The sequence below is a fragment of the Carassius auratus genome, unplaced genomic scaffold, assembly GCF_003368295.1.
Source record: "Carassius auratus strain Wakin unplaced genomic scaffold, ASM336829v1 scaf_tig00215868, whole genome shotgun sequence".
Taxonomy (NCBI): Eukaryota; Metazoa; Chordata; class Actinopteri; order Cypriniformes; family Cyprinidae; genus Carassius; species Carassius auratus.
This window is the reverse complement of record NW_020528283.1, coordinates 478,820-499,684: the sequence shown is the minus strand read 5'-3', so window position 1 is coordinate 499,684 and position 20,865 is coordinate 478,820. Positions and strand designations below refer to the sequence as shown.

Genomic DNA, 20,865 nt, shown 5'->3' with positions numbered 1-20,865 from the left:
AAAATAAAATACTGCAGTAGTTTTTACATAATTATTATTGTAAGCATTTATATTAATTTATTAGCTTCACATTTCTGCATTTTTTTTAATTCTAGCAAATTTGGCACGTTCACTTCCATTGTAAATGCATCACTGTAACTTCTGTCTTTATTTATTTATTCATCCTTTAATTAATGAATCCATTTGTTCATTAAATGGAGATACATTGCTAATGATTGAGTTTATTTGTATTGAAAGGTGAATTTTTATTTAGTTAGAGTTACATTCCAAACCTGTTCATAATAGATAATAAAAGTTTATGACGAAAGTTCTAAGTGCACTCCAGTGGAAACTGGCCTCACATGTCACCTTGAAATTTGCTAGAGTGAAAATGAACATCACATGCCTGTCAAGCTTGACACAGTATAGCTCACACACTTAAGATTCAAGGCAAGTGCGGTAGGAAACTCAATCTTTTCTGCTGGATTATTTGGGTCATTAGTGGAGCGAAAAGAGACACCAGTCAGTCGTCTCAAGCATGAGTCAGATAACAAGACAAAGGGAAAATAAGGTTGGGCTTCATAGTCATCACTGTCTAAAACCTCTTCCAGTCTAGTCCATCCAAGAACCATGTGTAGTAATTGTTTATAGGCCCGACTAAATTTTAGAACAAGCTGTGATTGAATGGCAAACATATGCTGGTTGAGTCCTGAGCCAGCTGGCTTCAAGTGGCCAAGAGCACAGAGGAGTGCCATCTGCCCCGATGACAACTTTATTGAGTCTCTCTCTAACTCACTGTTTGAATGCATGGTGGTTAATTAGCCATTAGTCTATTTCCCTAATCAAAGATCAGAAACAGGAGCTGCACTGTTGTAATGATTGGTTTTACTGTAGCAGCGATAGATGACTGGGGGAAGGGTTGATTTCCACGTTTAGTCGGATTGTGTTTCTGTATCTTTGTGTTACACCCAGAGCAGTGGTAGACACCTAGGTAAGCACTGAATAAGATCTCTGGTTCTCTGAACCCCCTCCTGACTGGGCCATGAATCATTAAATACCCTGGCCTTGCCACCAGAACATGGGTCATTTCTGTGATGAGCACAGCAATAATAGATGGGCATCCTCTCTGCGTTTGAGCCACCTTAGTTTGAACTGCTCGCAAGCCTTGTTAGAAAAACTTTTGATGAGTTTTTGGAGAAAAATTGTATCAAGATTGTTTTAAGATCCACAGTGAAATTTTGGGGTGTTCCATGGCACATGACGGGATGGTAGGATTTGCTTGGCTCTAGCTGGACGTGAAAGGACTTTTTAGGACAGTGTTGGTCTGGATGCGAGTAGTTCTCATATTTTGATCGGCAGCTGACCAAAGATGCAGGTACGACCTGTTTGCATGTGTCTAGATATATATGAATGAGTGTGTTTTACTGAACATAAGTTCTAACTGCAATAATCTTTATAATCATCCAGCAATATTTTGCATGAATGAAAACAATAGTACAGAAATAACGATGAAAAGCAAAGCTAAAAATTTTTCTATTTTTGGTTTCTGATTCCTGTTTGCTTTTTTCCGTCACAGTTGGTGGTGAAAGCTTCAGTGTAGTGCAATATCCAATATATCACCCAGCTGATTAATCACAAGCTGTAAACCTGTCAAAACTTCAAGTTCCTTTACTCTGAGTAAGAGAGATGTAACTAGACCTCACCGTTCACTTTAGGAGAGTGCTATTTTCCATTTTGTCTAGTCTTTCCTTTTCTTGGCTAGGCCTTCTGAGGAGTAGGATGTCTTCGCTGTATCTTTCTTTCTCTTCCTCCATTCTCCCTTCTCTCCTTCCCTCCCTTTCTGATTTGGTCGAGGTCATCTAAACTCAGCCGCAACTGACACTTTAGACCAGGCTGAAGGACTATCTCTTAATTAAAAGACAATAGCTTTTATACCAAAGAGGGAAGCCGATGTACTTGATGTGACAAAAGGCTGACAAGCCTTGTGACTTAAATGATTTGTGTCTCTATGGCTATTTTACTTTCTTTGAAAGAGAAAGATTAAATCTTCCAACTAAAGAAATAGAAAAAAATAGAAACTGATCTCTTGACTTTGGGCCTCAGTATTGTTTTTCTTTTTCTTACAGGCTACACAGTCATGAAAATATGGTCGACCTTAATAGTTTTGACTAAGATATAACAGCTTACAGTATTCATTTATTTATGCATGGTAATATAATACAAAAGGAATGGGTGGGTGTGTCCAAACTTTTGACTGTGTATGTGACCAATACAGGTTCTTCAGACCTATGAGATGTCCATGCGTCTTATCACACCGAAAGAGTCACACTATAAACATTTGCATCCCCTCTGTCCATTGTTCCTCATGTGACATTGAGTTCAGCTTGTTCCCATGTGAGGACAGAAACTAGAGAGGGGGAGTCTCCACAATAACGCTGAGATTGAGATTGGTTCTGACATCTCAAATGGGGGATCTTCAATGATATTGTTCACCTGCCCCTTTGGCTTAATGCAGGGTGAGAGGGGGAGGGGCATGTTTTGGGGTTGTCGGTGAGCGTATGAAATAGTGGAAAGCGTGAAGTGATGTGAGGTGGTGGGTGGTGATTCACAACTCGCATACGTTGGGATGAAAATTTCATCGGTGGACAGGTGGGAGAAAATCTCTCATCTGAGAAATAAGTCCCCCCTCCCGAAGCACCCTTGATTACGGTGTTCATATAACTGCGCCATTCTGAACAAGCGTCCATTGTGTGCCACAAGGGCATGCAAAATGAGTGTCTCAGAGATCAGCGGGACTCAGACCGTTACAGCACAATTTAGTCTGTCCTGTTGTCTCAAGAAGGCCTCATTTCAGAAACTCTCAGATCAGACAAATATAAGCAACCCCCCTCCCTCCCTTCCTCTGTCCCTCCTTCCCGCCATATCTCCCTCTTTCTCTCTCCCTCTTCTGCTACTTTGCCCCCTCCTCTACAACCAACTAGCCCACACCAGCCCATATAGGCCAAATCTCATCTATTGTCCTGGGACTGCCCAGTGTGAAATTCGGTGTGACATTAAATGTTTTCTAATGAATAAATTTTGAAAGGATATGCAGAGAGAATATGTGTAATGGAATGTAGACTGCATTTTAAAAGCTTCTTCATTGTCCATCTTCTTTGGAATTTACAGGACAAAAAACTGGCCTCTTTCAAAGCAAATGAGGTTTATAGGGGTGAATGGGGGGCAGAAGATTTTGGGGGCTGCTAGTCGTAAGATTAAACTTAGTTTTTTTCTGTTTATTCTTCTAATTCAATATATGAAAGTCAAATATCCTGTGCTCTAAAAAAATGGGAAGAGGACAAATTAGAGCAAATTTCTACTGCTGGTCCACTGGAAATCCTAAATACATCTTGCATATAAAAATGCAAAATTTTGAGGAAAGAAGTAATGCATGCCTCGAAAGTTTCTTTCTATTGAGAAACATACTTCTCTGGTCTTTTTTATCTAATATACAATGTCAAACACTGAACTGAGGAAGTAACTGAAGCACATTGTTCCTTAGGGTTGAGGATTGCAGTTTCATACTAAACACCCTCCTGAGTTCCCAAGAAAGACTTCGATGTATTAACATCATAGACTGAAGTTTCTTTGCTTTCTTTCTATGTTAACAATTCTGTTCATTTACACAGGTCACACTTGTGACCTGTGTAAATGATACACACTGGAGACTAGATATTGCCATTGTTTAAGCCCACATTATTATTGATGTTGGCTTTAAAATAAACCTGTATCTCAGGGAATATTTCAGGTATACTGAAAACATGCACTCTTGGCTTTGTACTGATTGCTATCTGAGACGGTTGGTAGAATAAATCCAATCACAACATGCTATTTAAACAGGTTTCTTAGCGAAAGCAAAGCTGTCAGTCATAGGGACAGGAACATGGTCTACTCATTGCAGATGATATCTCATTACAAAAGCCTCTACAATAGAGAACACCATTATAAAGTACTTCAGCAGGGGATTATGCGGTTGGATGATTGTGACTCTATCAGAGACCTTAGACCCCGATTTTCGGTTTCAATCTTAACATGATAGCTAGTCTGTTAATGAAAGGATGGAAAGTCACTAGATAGTTCAGTTTTACTGTTGATATTCATTGTTGAAAAAAAAAGCCAGTTCCATCTTAACCCTGCCTCATCCACAGCCAATATTTCTTTGGAAATAAGTCACTGATTATTTGACTGAAATTTATATTTAGATCTGTTTTACTGCTTTACTGCTTAAAAAAATATGTTTTTGATCATTATGGCTGCAGAATGACAGTGCTATAGACTTGGTCAGTGTAAACAAATTGCATTGGGTCATGGTCATTGTTGTACTTGTCTGATTGGCAGAAAGGAAAGGTTAAACTGGGTCAGTTGGACTTGGAGGGAGCCCTGATTGCCAGAGACCGAGTTGGCATCCAGGACTTTGTGCTTCTTGATGCCCACAACAGTGAGACAGCCTTCCTGGACAATCTGAAGAAGCGCTTCACAGAGGATTTGATATATGTGAGTGAGATATCAAAAACAAAGATTCATTTACTTTTTACATATTCAATGTGATTAAGTTCATGTCAAACGTCTCTATACTCTCAGACTTACATAGGTACTTTGCTGATATCTGTAAACCCGTACAAAGAACTGGACATCTACACCAAGAAACAAATGGACCTCTACATGGGAGTGAACTTCTTTGAGCTGCCCCCTCATATGTAAGTGTTTAACTTACCTTCATTGCCAAACCAGTAAATTAGACATTTGTAAAGAAAATAGAAATACTTTTTATTTTCTCAGATATGCATTAGCAGATAATGTCTATCACACCATGCTGTCAGAAGCCAACAACAACTTTATTTTGATATCTGGGGAGAGTGGAGCAGGCAAAACTGAGGCCTCCAAGAAGATTTTGCAGTACTATGCGGTCAGCTGTCCTAGTACCACCTTACTGGACACTGTGAGAGACCGCATGCTCATGTCCAACCCTGTACTAGAGGTCAGTCCAACGATAATATTCTCAGACTGTGTCTGACCATTCACTACGTATGCTTTACATTCATTACATGTGCATTTAGGCCTTTGGAAATGCAAAAACGATGAAAAATGACAACTCCAGCCGTTTTGGGAAGTATATGGACATCCAGTTTGATTGCCAGGTATTGACGAATACCATACTAAGTTCATCCTGTTAAATAATATGGCTTGTTAAAGAAGGTTCATGCTTGTTTAATGCATAGGGAGATGCTGTTGGTGGCCACATCCTCAGCTATCTGCTGGAAAAGTCTAGAGTAGTTCACCAAAACCACGGTGAGAGAAACTTTCATATTTTCTACCAGCTGGTGGAGGGAGGAGAGGAAGACCTACTGAGGCACCTGGGCCTGGAGAAGGAGACTAAACGTTATAGTTATTTAGTTCAGGTATGACTTCTATTTTTAAATCTGATGTGCAAAATAAGTAGAAGATAGTTGTGAAATCGTAGAATCAGATAGAAATAGTAGAATCAGACTCTCCGGTGTTTTTATAAGTCTTTTTTTGTTGTAATAGGGAGAATGTTCCAATGTGAGCTCCATTAATGACAAGAATGACTGGAAAACTGTTAAAAATGCATTATCGGTCATTGACTTTGATGCTAATGACATTGAGGTAAGAAGAGTAGCAATTTTTGTGTATAAATGATCCGATGTGCAAGTATGATGAAAGTTGCAACCTTTGAACATAAACAGATACAGTTTTTCTTTAATATCCTAGCACCTCTTTGGGATTATAGCTAGTGTGCTCCATCTGGGGAACGTGCACTTTGATGGAGACACTAAAGGTTATGCTACTCTCAACACTAATGCAGCACTGCGCTGGGTATCCAAGGTCAGTTGGATATTTTACATATATATATCCTTAATCATGTTAAATAGTTTACATTGACATACTCTAAATGATTTCATATCTGAGTAACAAACATTGCTTTTTTGTGTTGATGTTCAGCTTTTAGGAATCCATGTACAGGTCCTTCATGAAGCTCTGATATTCAGGAAGATTGAAGCCAAATCAGAGGAGGTAAAACAAGTTTGCAATGTAATGATTTACTTGTCTTTTTATCCAAGATCAGTGTTGAAGCAGGTGATAACTATTTTTTCTTTTGGCCTCCAGGTTCTGAGTCCATTTACTGTTGATCATGCCATCTATGCTAGAGATGCCCTGGCCAAAGCCATCTATGGCCGTGCCTTCACATGGCTGGTCAACAGAATCAATGAGTCTCTGGAAAATAAAGTAAGAGGACAACAGAAAATAACATTTCAGTTACCATTTGAGGACATTGATTAGTGACAATTGATTGGTTCCCGGTAAAATTCATTTAAAAGCCGCTGGGTGCAGTTTGTTCCACTGTAAAGAAATGGAAATATTGTTGCTAACTAAATTCTACTGGACAGATTTAAAGAAACTATGATGGAAACCGAAATAACTTATTTACTTGCTTCATTCTTTACCTTTTTTTAAGGATTCTGAGAGGAAGACAGTCATCGGATTGTTAGACATCTATGGATTTGAGGTATTCTCTGTTAACAGGTATGTGTTTGGATTTAAATGAGACAGACAGATGATAGATAGATAGAAAGATAGATAGATAGATAGATAGATAGATAGATAGATAGATACAGAGAGATAATTTGAGTGCATGATCTTATAGATTTTTATTTTATTTTATGTGTGCTTAGTTTTGAGCAGTTTTGCATTAACTACTGCAATGAGAAGCTACAGCAGCTCTTCATTCAGTTGACACTGAAGGCTGAACAGGAGGAATATGAAGCAGAAGGAATTGGGGTGAGCTACAAATCAATCATTCATCATTCAGACATCATAATGGAATGATATGCTGAGCTTGAATAATAGAATAAGGGTCTTTTTCTCTCACTGTGTTTCAGTGGGAGCCGGTGCAATTCTTCAACAATAAAATCATCTGTGATCTGGTGGAAGAGAAGCACAGAGGAATCATCTCTGTGTTGGTATGGAATAATAAGGACACTGTTTTTACACACTGAAGAGAAATACTGTAGATAGATATAATTCTCTGGCACTTTTTGGGTCTTTTGGTGTTTCAGGATGAGGAGTGTATGAGGCCGGGTGATGCCACGGATCTCACTTTTCTTGATAAACTTGAAGAGAAAATGGGCAATCATCCCCACTTTGTAACGTGAGTTTGTGTTTGATAATTACCTTAATATTAAATGTGGCACTAAACAAGAGTTCTTCTGCTTTAAGTATCTTTTAATGGATTCAGTACTGCTAGAAACTGTCAGTAGTTTGATTCTTCACTACAAGCCTCTGATAGTGAGAGTGACTCTCCTAGTTTGGCCACACGGTCTCTCTTAAGCCATGTATTGACTGACACCCTGATGAAAGTGCACATCAGTCTGAGAGAGAGAGAGATAACGATGTTGTGTTGCTCAATCTTTATCCAGGTCAAACACAAATTAAGTTCCTGAATTACTGATTGAGTGCCAAGAACCTGTAAGTGTTCCTGTAGCTCAATTGGTAGAGCATTATGCTATCAAGCGCAAGGTTGGGGGTTCGATTCCCTAGGAACATATGATAGGTAAAATTGATAGTAAGTCGCTTCTGTTAAATGCATAAATTTAAATTTAATTTAAGAACCTCCATGTTATTGTACTTCGCTAATAGACAATAGCACTAGCAATGTCAAGGTTGAAGGATTTTCAGAAAACATACATCCAAAAAACTTGAGAAGAAAGCATAAAAATGTATGTGCTTAATTACATGCAGTGCATTTATCAGTACAGATAATAAATATACAAACACAAATTATTATTCTAATAGATGTGTATTTTAAGCAAGTAAATGTTATACATTGTTTAACATGGAGGGCCTGCTATTGTTCTCTATCCAGTGGAAACTTCTGTTCTTCATTCAGACATTTTTAGTGACTTGTTTTTATTGTAGTCTAATAAGATCAATTTCCCTTACTATTCTATGAAATGAAGGTATAAACTGGCTGATAAAAAGACCCGCAAGTCTCTGGAGAGAGGAGATTTTCGTCTTCTTCATTATGCAGGGGAGGTGACCTACTGCGTTGTGGGTAAGAGAAGATGCACAAAAACACATCTCAGATGCCAGTTAACCTCAGAAACATGTTTTCTGGCTTTCACAACCTTTAATTTATTATGATCTATTCTTTTTCAATAGGTTTCATTGACAAAAACAATGATCTTTTGTACAAGAACATCAAAGACGTAAGTGCACTGGGTGTACAATAAAGGATAATGCTGGTCTGTGTGGATGAAAGGAACATTGGCTCATAAAAGCCACTTAATAATTTCCTTTCCCTTGTTTTTGGTCCTACAAGAGTTAATGGTAGTAAATGTGTTCATGCATGTGTGTTTCTCATATATCTGTATGTCTCTATGTGTGTAACCAACAGGCGATGCGCCTGTCAAAGAACCCAGTAATACAGCAGTGCTTTCCAGCCACTGAGGGAGACAGTAAGAGAAGACCCGAGACAGTGAGTCCACTTGCTGTGTTAAAATACTGAAATATATTCAATTAAAGTACAGAAAGTTGTTTTCAAGCTAGTAGGGATGTTGTTGTTTTTTTAGATTAAATGGAAGTTGCTTTTTTTTGGATAAAAGCTTCTGCTAAATGCATAAATGTAATTAATTTAATTTAATGTAATATATATATATAAAATATATATAAACACACACACACACAATAATGTGACAAAATGCAGTTTGTAACATCCTAAGGTGAAATGATTACAAAATAAATAATTAAAGTAATTAATTAATACCTTGATTACAAACTTATATTGCAAATGTTTGTATGTGATCAAGGGATTCTTTCCATACTTTCAATACACACCTTATGTATACAGTTTATTACTATAAATTACTAATGAGTAGTGTAGCTTATTGCTATTTTAAATCAAGGCGAATGAAGAAAAACAAAGAAAATATCCTATAAAATAAAATAAAATGATGAATAATCTGCTTCTTTGACAGTTCGCATGCTACCTTATACAATCTCCTTTAATCTGAATTATGAAATGAAATCTGTAGGTGGCCACTCAGTTTAAGAACAGTCTTCTGCGGCTGACGGAGATTCTGACAGCTAAGGAAGCATGGTATGTGCGCTGCCTCAAGTCTAATGACAATAAACAACCAGGTGAGAAACGTGTGTATGTGAATACTAAGAACTAATAAATGTTACAAATACAATTATTCAGAGAAAAAGCACATGCTTGTTTATTTTTGTGTGCAAACTGAATTTAGATTTCGGGTAAAATAGAAATATGTTTTTTTTTTCACTCTGTTTATCCTCTCTTTTCATCACAGGCAAGTTTGATGAAGTTCTGGTTAGGCACCAGGTGAAATATCTGGGGTTAATGGAGCATCTGAGGGTCAGACGAGCTGGATTTGCATATCGACGTAGATATGAGGTTTTTCTAAAGAGGTATGGCATTTAATACCAGCACATACTCAGACGTGAAAGCTGTTAACTTTTAAATACACCTCATAGACTCAAAATGCTCATCTAATGCAACATTTCTAAGGTATAAAGCGCTTTGTCCTGCCACTTGGCCCCACTGGAAAGGTGTACCTGCAGAAGGTGTGGAAAAACTCGTGCAACATCTAGGCTACCAGCCTGATGAATACAAAATGGGCAAGTGAGTGGTGTCAGGCTTTCAACTTCACAATTTAAAACTGAGAAATTAGCACCCGTTTCTCACCACACAAACCTGAACTGCTCTTCATATTCTGTCATTTTCAAAGGACGAAGATATTCATACGATATGCCAGGACACTTTTTGCAACAGAAGATGCCTTTGAAATCTGCAAACATGAATTGGGTAAGCAAAAGAGAACTCAAAAGAGACATTTAGATTATTTTTCTTGTATTATAATAAGCATGTGTTCATGTTGCTTTTACAGCTTCGAGAATACAGGCCAAATACAAAGGTTACAGAGCCAAAGGAGAGTTTCGAAAACAGAAAGAGGCTGGTAAATAACAGTATTTATTGATTTAATAGTTTTTTAAAACTATATATTGCATAATATTATGACACTTCATTGCAACATAAACTATATTTATTATAGCATAAATATGTGCTATTTAAAAATTATTATTTTTTTGCCAACATTTAGCTACAAAAATTGAGACGTGTTGGAGAGGAGTGCAGGCACGTAAAGAAAGAGACCGCAGAGCCTGGGCTGTAAAAGTCATTAAAAAGTTAGTAATATTAATTAATGTAATATTAATCATTATTATTTTTTGTAAATATTAATACATTTCACATGATTTTTACATGATGACATGATTTTTATCCATGCAGGTTTATTAAGGGTTACATCACACGACGTGAGGCAAAAACTACTGACAACTCTGAATACCTGGCCTTCGTTCGACAGAGCTACCTAAATAGACTGAAAGACAATTTACCAAAGACTGTCCTGGACAAGACCACATGGCTGACACCTCCCCCAGTCATGACAGAGGTATTCAACAGTGGCCCCAAAAAGTTTGAACACTTACGGCATGGCAAATTTATTCATAATAGCACATTTCATATGGTGTTCTAAGTGGTTTACATAAAAATCATAAAAATTGTAGTCATAAAAAGAACACATAAAAAATAAAAAAGCAATAAAAAATAATACAAAGTTTAAAAAAGTTAAATTAATAATTTAAAATAAGGCATACACAAAAGAGGTCATAAACATTGAGTTAAGTGCTTAATTTTACATATTTTTTTGAGGCCACTGTATGCATTGCAAACGTTCATGTGCAATAGTATTTAAAACTGGGAATGTCTTTAATGCTGTTGTATTTGTAGACCTCAGAGATTTTGCGGCAGCTGCACACACGTATGATGGTGCGGAAGTATGTGCGGGGAATTACGCCACAAAAAAAAGCACAGGTCACTATTACTGTTGTCACATGCTTTTGTGTCTTAAAATACAGTTTCATCTAACTTCGCCATGTTTACATTTTGGCTGATGATGACAATGAAGACTCGAATGCTGTGTCTTTTCACAGCTGCAACAAAAAGTAGTAACCAGTGCCATCTTTAAGGGAAAGAAGGACAGCTACCCTTCGAGCATTGCTGTTCCTTTTGTGGACACTAGAATCAGTCAGTACAGTTTACAAAAACAGCAATTAGTTTTGCATCCTTTTGTATGTCTCATGCACTTCTTTTCATTTATCAGATGAACAAGACATCAATATGAGGGTTCTTCAGACTATACGACATGAACGGATCAAGGTATTAAGAATCTTTCTAATGGATGAGCCCCAGTTGTCAGTCATGCATAATAGAAAAAAAGCCTGTTTCCAGTGTCACCTAAACACACTTTCTCTCTCTGCAGTACAGCGTTCCTGTGGTGAAGTATGACAGAAATGGATTTAAACCCAGACCAAGGCAACTTATTCTCACTCAGGCTGCTGTATATCTGGTAGAAGAGGCTAAGATCAAGCAGAGAGTAGACTTTGTTTCTCTAAAAGGTGGGTTGATATGTTGTGAAGTAAAAGAACATGACAGCACTTTTAAAGATGTCTCCTTTTAATTATTCCCCTGTAGCATGCCTCAAGATTTTCACCAGGGCAGTATCCTCAAAGGTACAACTTTGTACCATATTTACCCCTAAAGGATACATATTAGTACCTTAAGGTACTACAGTGTACTCCTAAGGTACCAATATGCACCCTTTAGAGATTTTGAGGGCATGTTGCACACCTAAAAGTACAATTATACACTACTGAGAACATCTACAACTTTTCCCTATTGAGTCTAGGGTCAGTAAGATTTTGGTATGTTTTTGAAACATAAGGCTGCACTTATTTGACTAAAAATACAGAAAACTGTAATATTATATTTTAACATAACTACATAAGTGCAACTATATAAATAATATTTTATAAATAATTAAATGAAGCTGAATTTTTAGCAGCCATTACTCCAGTCCTTAGTGTCGAATGATCCTTCAGAAATCATTCGGATTTGGTGCTGAAACATTTATTATCATCAATGTTCAAAACAGTGAATTGATCTTGTTTACACAGGTGCTTCTCTCAGTAATCTGGGAGACTCGGTCATGATCCTCCACGTTGCCTTGAATGAGCCAAAACAGAAGGTGAGCAAACCAGGCTTCATGCCAACACTGGTTACTTTGTCATGGCCGATGGCCTTTAGGTAAACTCTAAATTATTTCACGATACAATATTACACAAATTCATACATCATTTCCAAGTACTAATGCAGCTTGTTTTATCTTAGGGGGACATGATACTTCAGTGTGACCACCTGTTTGAAGCTCTGACCAAACTGGCTATGATTGCAAACAAGCAGAATAACATCAAGGTTGTTCAGGGAAGGTAAAAAGGCTAACATCACTTATTTTCCAACCTGTAATGTACATTTGGACACAACGTGTTAACATTTGATCTTCTCACAGCATAAAGTTTGAGATCCAGGCAGGCAAAGAGGGCGGTGTGGACTTCAGTACTGGCCAAGAGCCTATGATTTCTAAAGGCAAAAATGGACATCTGATGGTGGTAAGTGACTATTTTCGTATTTCTGCTTAATTTAACGTTATCGCTCCAGTACTCAAGACGCTTTCATTATCAAAGGTGGCTCCGCGGAACAAGTCTCGATGATCCAAAGGAGGTCACCAAGTCTATGTGTATTTCATGAGGGAAACCCTTATGGAAGACGATATCTTCCTCCATCCCATTCCAAACTGAAAACACACACACAACCCAACAGACCACTCAATGCTCAATATATGGAGACAAAAGGAAAGTTACAGCTAAATAGGTAAAATAAATAGTACAAATATTTCGTTTTCATACGTGCTTCCCTCCACGTTATCGTTGTTACTTGATCACATTTCTTGTAAAATAAATATATTATTTGGTCATGCTCATGTTTTGTTGATGAGCAATATTTATAATAGTTTTATACAAATGCACACAAACCACAAAAATTAAATAAAGCAAATGAACAGTTTGACCTACAAAATTTGTAGAAATCTTTATTTGTAATGCGTGTATAAATAATTTGTATGTAAAACATTTGTATTCATGAGCACGTCTGTACAAACTTCTCTACAGTATTACAGATTTCATTTTTAAATACACTTTTAATAAAACTAATGATCACAAACCATCTGTGCTGCTACACTCTGCAGCAGAGGAGAGCCTGTACTCTGGTTCTTCCTGGAGCTTCTCTGATGTGGTCCAGTCTCTGATTACACTCTCATACTTGGTGTCCATTTCTCAATTACTGATATACATCCAAACACTTCTGACTACATCTCAGTTTCTTTACTTGTGTGTGATCACTTACAAAATCCAGAAGGGTAATTAAATTGATGGAATTTAATACAGTGCAGTGGAAAGTTATTTAATAGCATCATCTTTTTTAGAGATTGTAGCTAAAAAGGGATATAAAACTTCACAATTACTGGCTTTGATCATCTAAAAGTGCCTCCTCATGTACGAGTGAAAACACCATAACACTGTACTGCCCTCTACTGGCCAAACTCACATAGACCTCTCAAAAAAATCAGCACATACAATCAAGTGACAGCTTGCATAAATGCTTTGCACACGCATAATAATATGAAAATTGACTGATTAATAATTTGTATGACTCTCTTCTCTAATACGTGTAAAAACAGGGGAGTTATGGATTGAATGCTTCTCATAAGGCAATGATAATATGCTCCTTCACTGATCACTTGACTGTTAAACCACACTCACTTGAATCTCAAATCAGATCTCACTATCAGCACTGTGAAATCCCAGTTCCAACACTTGAGTTCAAAACGACAAAGCAAACAAAATATACAAGAAAAGAGGGATAAACTTAACTCAAAAGCCACAAAAATCCAATATCTATCACACAATACACAACAACAACAAAATCTCTCAAAACAGTATTAAGGCACAAGGAACCCGTCTTGACTGAAACAGAAAAATATGGTAAATAACATCAACTACTACGGCTGACAAATTGGGAAAATATCCATTAGCAGCCTAAAAACTACAATTAAATGACAATTTAGCTGATCGACTTGATATCTTCATTGAAATTTGATTTTTGATTAGCAAATAGTGCAACGTGTTCAGGGAACTGTCATGAATGCAGTAAAACTAACCATCTGTTGTGCACTTCGGTTCACATTTACACCTTTATAGTATCTTTTTAGTGAGGTCCCCAAAAGTTCACAACTGAGATTTGAGGTCAATGCTGCATTGCCCTATATGCAATGTTCATATAACATTATCAATACTGGCAATTCTGTGAGCTTTCGTTTCTCTTTTAGGAAGCAGACTCGGGATAAACTTAACTGACGTGTCTGTGTGCAAATAGAGGGGTGTGACTGAAGCGCTGGTAGTTGTTAAGGCACTTAAAAAAAGGGGGAAACTGTAGTCACTGATGGTGGTGCGTGCGGTCATCAGGGCGCTTGATATGGATCCTCCGCACTCTTTCGATGCGCTCCCTCTCTTCATCCTCATCGATGTGGTGGGAACGACCAGCAGCGCCACCTGTGGCCTCCAGCAGTGCATTGTCAGGTCCGCGGCCATCTTGAGACTCATAGAGCAAGATGTTGAGGGTCTCTTCATAGATGCGAGCCTCTGGGAACTCAACCTGTGACGGAGGGAGGAAATGAAAAAGTGTGTGATATCAACTTAGAAGCATTTCGGACAAAGAGTTTTTGCAGTGCATGAAACATTTAATATTGTGAATAACACTTTCTGCTTCATTTGTAAAAGGGCAAATTACTACATTTTAAGACCTCAGAAGCCCAGAAATAAAGAGATTTAATGTTTAGAAAATGAGATGCTAGACTGTATGGAGTTTAAACATGTGACAGACAGGTCACCCTTTACCTTTGTCTGCTTCTTCTCAGTAGCGTAGACTATTGACGTGCAGCACACCTCTGCAATCTTCCTGCCCTGGCCGTAAAAGGACCAGCAACAAATCTCATCACCAATCACATCCTTGATAAAGAGCACTCGGCCATTGAACCTCAGAGACAGCTTGTCAAACAGCTCAATGTTCTTCAACATATTATCATCAGAGTTGCTACAAAGAGAAAGAGTACATTGATCAGGAAGAAGCTTAACAGTAAGCTTCCCAGCAACCAATATCTTATAAGCATATTTACCTTGTATATGAATATTTATTGTTGCTCCTGTTGTACAGCAGTTTGACTGTAGGCTGCAAATAAACAGAAAGACAAGTCAAGGTTCTGTTCTCGGTGAAAGCAAATTCTATTTTTTATAATTTACATGATAAAGCATTTGTACCTTATTAGCAGTGGCAATGAGCCTCTGTTCCTCCTTAGATGATGTCACCAGTGGGACTTTACAGAATGGTTCGTATGCATCTTTGTTCTGAAAACATTTGTAAATCAGAAGTGTAGAAAGTAAGTCTAAATTTATATATATATATATATATATAATAACTCACCCTCATGTCGTTCCAAACCCGTGAGACCTCCGTTCATCTTCAGAACACAGTTTAAGATATTTAAGATTTAATTCGAGAGCTCTCCGTCCCTCCATTGAAGCTGTGTGTATGATATACTGTCCATGTCCAGAAAGGTAAGAAAAACAAACATCATCAAAGTAGTCCATGTGACATCAGAGGGTCGGTTAGAAATTTTTGAAGCATCGAAAATACATTTTGGTCCAAAAATAACAAAAACTATGATTTTATTCAGCATTGTCTTCTCTTCCAGGTCTGTTGTGAGATTTCAAAACACAGCAGTTTGTGATATCTGGTTCGCGAACGAATCATTCAATGTAACCGGATCTTCTTGAACCAGTTCACCAAATCGAACTGAATCGTTTAAAATGGTTCACGTCTCCAATAAGCATTAATCAACAAATGACTTAAGCTGTTAACTTTTTTTATGTGGCTGACACTCCTTCTGAATTAAAACAAACCAATATCCCAGAGTAATACATGCACTCAAACAGTACACTGACTGAACTGCTGTGAAGAGAGAACTGAAGATGAACACCGAGCCGAGTCAGATAATGAACAATAGACTGACTCGAGTGCAACGAGCGAAGAACCGGTTGCATCGGTTTTTGGATCACCAGTAGTTCTTTCGGACAGTTCGATTCAATAAACCGGTTGAACAAAACGGTTCACCGGTTCTTTTGCTCTCAACGTAATGGCGTAATTTGCGATTATTGCCCTTGATTCAAGCCTTCGGTTTACCCACGCTCATAACATTAGCACAGAATCAGTTCAGAATCAATCACCAAAAAAAACGGTTTGGTTTAGATGCTCTGTGTGGGTCTGCTTCACGCTGAATCACACATGCGCAGTATCATCAGCTCCTGGGTTCTCGAATCGGACGCGTCTGACAGAAACGGTTCTTCACTCGTGAACGAGTCAGTCTATTGTTCGTTATCTGGCTCAGCTCAGTGTTCATCTTCAGTTCTCTCTTCACAGCAGTTCAGTCAGTGTACTGTTTGAGTAAATGAATTACTCCGGGATATTGGTTTGTTTGAACTCAGAGGGAGTGTCAGCCACATTAAAAAATGTAACAGCTTAAGTCATTTGTGGATTAATGTGTATTGGAGACGTGAACCGTTTTAAACAATTAAGTTTGATTTGGTGAACTGGTTCAAGAAGATCCAGTTACATCGAATGATTCGTTCGCGAACCGGATATCACAAACTGCTGTGTTTTCAAATCTCACAACAGACCTGGAAGAGAAGACAATGCTGAATAAAGTCAGTTTTTGTTATTTTTCGACCAAAATGTATTTTCGATGCTTCAAAAAATTCTAACTGACTCTATGATGTCAAATGGACTACTTTGATGATGTTTTTCTTACCTTTCTGGACATGGAAAGTATACCGTGCACACAGTTTGAATGGAGGGACTGAGAGCTCTCGGACTAAATCTTAAATATCTTAAACTGTGTCCCGAAGATGAACGGAGGTCTCAACGGGTTTGGAACGACAAGAGGGTGAGTTATTAATGACAAAATTTTGATTATTGGGTGAACTTACCCTTTAAGCCTATTTTACACAACCATTTACATTTTCATTAACTCACAAATGCAACCAAAATACAACACAAACATTTATAACTGAATTCTCTGACAATTGTAAATCCTGTACCCCAGTTGGGACATTCACAACAATAAAAAAAAAAAAAAACACTTTCATTTTTTCAATTGTTACTGCATTGATACTTGAAATAGTCATTTGATTAATAGACTCCTAATAAATGGAGCAATATAAATCTCTCAGGTTTCATAAAATCATTTTCATTTTAAAGATGAACAAAAATGGGTTAGGAACGAGAACTAAATGATGACAGAATTTTCATTTTTGGGTGAACTATCCGTTTGAATGTACTCTACCTGTAATGCAGCCTGACACTCATCCACCAGGCCCTGCACCAGGTAATACTTTGCCTCTGCCAGTAACTCCTCAGTCTCCCTCCGGCTCTCAGGTAACGGGACGACTCCGTCTCTCAGGTAGTTCAGAATGGTCCCAAAGTGCTTCCCACACCTGTCAATCAGAATCCAGCCTGGAGAAAGATCATAGGTGAAAAGTCTGACTTGGGCACTGCAGAAGCACACATTTGTATTCATATGGTTCATATTATTACATGAATGCTTCTTCAGTAGCTATTACAGTACATCTACCTTCACTATCTGTAAGGACCTCCATACGGCCACTGAACATGGCCTTCAGCATTGTATCCTGCTTGGTCAGGGTCTGCATGGTGGTGTAGTACAGTGCTCCCCCAACATTCAGCTTCACATATTTGGAACTGGGACTGGACCCCTTGAAGGAGGTGGTCCGTGTTGTAGCTGCCGGCACAGCCGAGCTCACCACACTTTCTCCTGACATCTCTTCCTGAAAATCACACATGGTGACATAAATGGTTTGAAATCACAGGACACTCAAAATACATCATATGTTTAGTTTCTCTCAGAGGATTAACAGTATATGCAACTTTTTTGCAAATACACACACACCACTCTATAATTTTCAGTATTATGAACACAGAGAGGGTATATGGTACATTTCCTTCAGATAATAAATAAAAGTTTGTTCTAAACATCAAAGATTTAAAAAAATATGCACTTGAGTTGAAAAAGGAGTTTAAGTCTCTTAAAGCTGCAGTAGATAACTTTTGTAAAAATATATTTTTTACATATTTGTTAAACCTGTCATTATATCCTGACAGTAGAATATGAGACAGATAATCTGTGAAAAAAAATCAAGCTCCTCTGGCTCCTCCCAGTGCTCCTATTGCCATTTGCAGAAATTCATCCGCTCCCGTTAAGAAACAGCTGCGGTTCGTAACTTTGTTTGTGTTCAAAATGTAGAAAAATGTATATAATAAGCGAGTACACCATGAATCTGTTTTCCAAACCGTATTTTTAGCTTGTCCTGAATCACTAGGGTGCACCTATAATAAGTGTTTATATTCGTAATATGTTAGATTGCTTCGGGGGTACCGTGGCGGAGTAACCCAGTACCTTTGTGATTCTTCATAGACATAAACGATTGAAGTAGTTCCGGCTACGATGTTCTTCCGCAAGACGCAAGCAGTTCTGTTTATTAACCGCTAGAGCGTCAAAAGTTACCTACCGCAGCTTTAAGTGGACTAATCGATTGGTAAAGTCCATCATACTCAGAGGTGTCAAGTAACGAAGTACAAATACTTCGTTACTGTACTTAATTAGAAATTTGGGGTATCTATACTTTACTCGAGTAGCACTGCAGCAAAAGATATAAATAACTGGTTTAAAACCCTTTTTTGGGGTGAAAATACTATTTTTTTCTTTTCCATAAGACTTTTGCACAGTACTGTATTTTAAAAACGACATTGTAGCTACTTTATAAAGAATGACCATACAGTAATTCACAGAACTGATTTAAGACAGTGACAGACAGCACTCATCTTAACTAAATATCAGAGTGAGTGACAGAGATACAGTAGAATCATTATGTGTGCTTTTGTATTAAATAATGACCCAGATTGTAAATGACATTTTTTAGCCTTAGATTAAGGGAGGCACATCTTGGAAAATGAGAGCATCCAAGGTGAAAGTTATGGATTTATTTTAAATATTTGTAATGTTCTGTAATGTTATCCATAGTTTTTTTTTTTTTTGTGGTTCTTTTTTTAAAGTATTGGTTTAGGCACCGTTTAGGCACCGGTACCATTATAAAAGTATCGAAAAGGCACTGGACCTTACTTAAAAGTTATTATTTCTCTGGCTCATTTACCAAATGAGTACTTTCTCTTCTTCCTCCGCAAATTAAGCTATTGTAGGTAGTTCGGTAGCGAGACGTTTTAATAAATTATGGTTTGCGATTGATGACGCGATTGACAATGTTGTGATAAGTAGGCTTTACCGACTTTGTAACTCGTTGCCCCTCCCACACTGGACATAGCAGACGTATGTACCGAATACAAGAAGCTATCAATCAAGAAGGTATCACGATTATGAGTTATTTTTAGTTTTGATTACTCACTTGGATTGATCATTCATTTTGACAGCACTATAATGTTTATTGTAAATAGACAACGATACAAGAGTAATTGTTACTAAGCCTGCACCACTGTTCTTGTCCATTGCCCTCGCAGATTCCTGCAGCTAAGCTTGGATGTACATTTACATTCCATTAAAGGTTATTGATGACATGCCTCTGAAGTTTGACTTTTTGCACCATAACAATACTTACTGGCAACTAGTCATCATATCTCTAGTACTTTAATGTATTTGCATTGTACTAAAATGCGTTCATTTTCAATGGGCATATATGCGGCTGAAAAAGGTAGCCTATAGTGCATCCCAAATTTTTCAACATGAACATTTTAATATAACATTATAGTCATTATGGCCTTTAGAAAAATGTTTTTTTTTAGGAGGTGGGGTAGTGCACAATAGGCCCCTGTGGCACGGCCCAAGCTTTTGTTCTTAATGGCATTTTTTCCCTTACATTACTTTTACTTTTATACTTTAAGTAGTTTTTTAAACCAGTACTTTTACACTTTTACTTGAGTAAAAAGCTTGAGTTGATACTTCAACTTATACAAAAGTCTTTTTAAACCCTAGTATCTATACTTCTACTTGAGTAATGAATGCCAATACTTTTGACACCACTGATCATACTTCACCAGAGAGAAGACGCTAGAGCGTCAAAAGTTACCGACTGCAGCTTTAAATTCTCTTAAATGCAACACATTGACAAATTGCTAGATTGTAAAACATAAAATACTGATAACTAATCGCTCATGCAATGAATAACCCGTTCATACAGCACAATGAGATTGTTTTAATGACGTCACATCAAAACCTGCTATGACGTTTTTGACAAAGCCAGTAGATTTAGCTCATTTTATTCCTATATATATATTTATATATGTATATATGATTCGTAACTAAATACGAAAAAAAATAATAGTTACTCATAAGAAACGTATAACTAAGTTACAAGAGCTGAAGCGCTAAACTAGCACACCATCTTGTTTTCTCAATTGCTTTAAGGAAATAAACAAGAACTTACAAAAAAAGCTAACTACACCCCGCGATAAATCGTACTTAAAATATACACCGTTAGAAGTATATAAATTAGAAAAAATAACAGACAAATGTCATTATTTACCATAGAAATCCCCCGATTATTTCGGGCCTCTTGGAACAGGTATGGAATTAGATCACTTCCGGTCGCAACCCGGAATCGTGCACGAGGCTTTAGGTCGCGCGCTTAGAGGCTCTCGGGTCAAATACGTGATCGCGCTTTTCATTCCAGTGACTCCACTTGTCTAATGGTCTAATGTCCTATCATTTCATTTCA

General features: G+C 37.5%; 2 protein-coding genes across 2 annotated transcripts; one reads left to right on the top strand and one right to left on the bottom strand.

The window, feature by feature from the left end:
• The first annotated feature begins 1,348 nt into the window (after positions 1-1,348).
• myo1ha (myosin IHa) lies at positions 1,349-12,861 on the top strand. Its single transcript, XM_026261465.1, has 32 exons — positions 1,349-1,354; positions 4,357-4,512; positions 4,600-4,715; positions 4,798-4,996; positions 5,076-5,156; positions 5,238-5,417; positions 5,545-5,643; positions 5,749-5,862; positions 5,980-6,051; positions 6,145-6,264; positions 6,494-6,561; positions 6,711-6,816; positions 6,918-6,998; positions 7,095-7,186; positions 7,995-8,089; positions 8,197-8,243; positions 8,432-8,512; positions 9,069-9,174; positions 9,345-9,462; positions 9,563-9,676; positions 9,783-9,859; positions 9,942-10,010; positions 10,155-10,239; positions 10,343-10,505; positions 10,844-10,927; positions 11,047-11,140; positions 11,217-11,272; positions 11,376-11,511; positions 12,070-12,140; positions 12,284-12,381; positions 12,462-12,561; positions 12,637-12,861. Exons 1-32 carry the CDS (start codon positions 1,349-1,351, stop codon positions 12,661-12,663), a joined length of 3,111 nt encoding a protein of 1,036 aa, XP_026117250.1. The 3' UTR covers positions 12,664-12,861.
• A 148-nt stretch (positions 12,862-13,009) lies between these two features.
• On the bottom strand, positions 13,010-20,769 carry kctd10 (potassium channel tetramerization domain containing 10). Its single transcript, XM_026261458.1, has 7 exons — positions 20,674-20,769; positions 17,694-17,907; positions 17,406-17,575; positions 15,325-15,411; positions 15,183-15,235; positions 14,905-15,100; positions 13,010-14,662 (listed from the first exon to the last, which is right to left on the bottom strand). The coding sequence occupies exons 1-7, from the start codon at positions 20,674-20,676 to the stop codon at positions 14,444-14,446; spliced, it is 942 nt and encodes a 313-aa protein (XP_026117243.1). The 5' UTR covers positions 20,677-20,769; the 3' UTR covers positions 13,010-14,443.
• Positions 20,770-20,865: the final 96 nt, after the last annotated feature.

Bases quoted from the DNA above. Each gene is read 5' to 3' on its own strand.
- kctd10 (XM_026261458.1), bottom strand. The intron at 15,101-15,182 runs GTAAATATGCTT...TTCTCTTTGTAG, and splicing joins AATAAATATTCATATACAAG to CAACTCTGATGATAATATGT. The intron at 14,663-14,904 runs GTAAAGGGTGAC...CCTCCGTCACAG, and splicing joins CTGAGAAGAAGCAGACAAAG to GTTGAGTTCCCAGAGGCTCG.
- myo1ha (XM_026261465.1), top strand. The intron at 8,513-9,068 runs GTGAGTCCACTT...TGAAATCTGTAG, and splicing joins GTAAGAGAAGACCCGAGACA to GTGGCCACTCAGTTTAAGAA. The intron at 9,175-9,344 runs GTGAGAAACGTG...TTTTCATCACAG, and splicing joins TAATGACAATAAACAACCAG to GCAAGTTTGATGAAGTTCTG.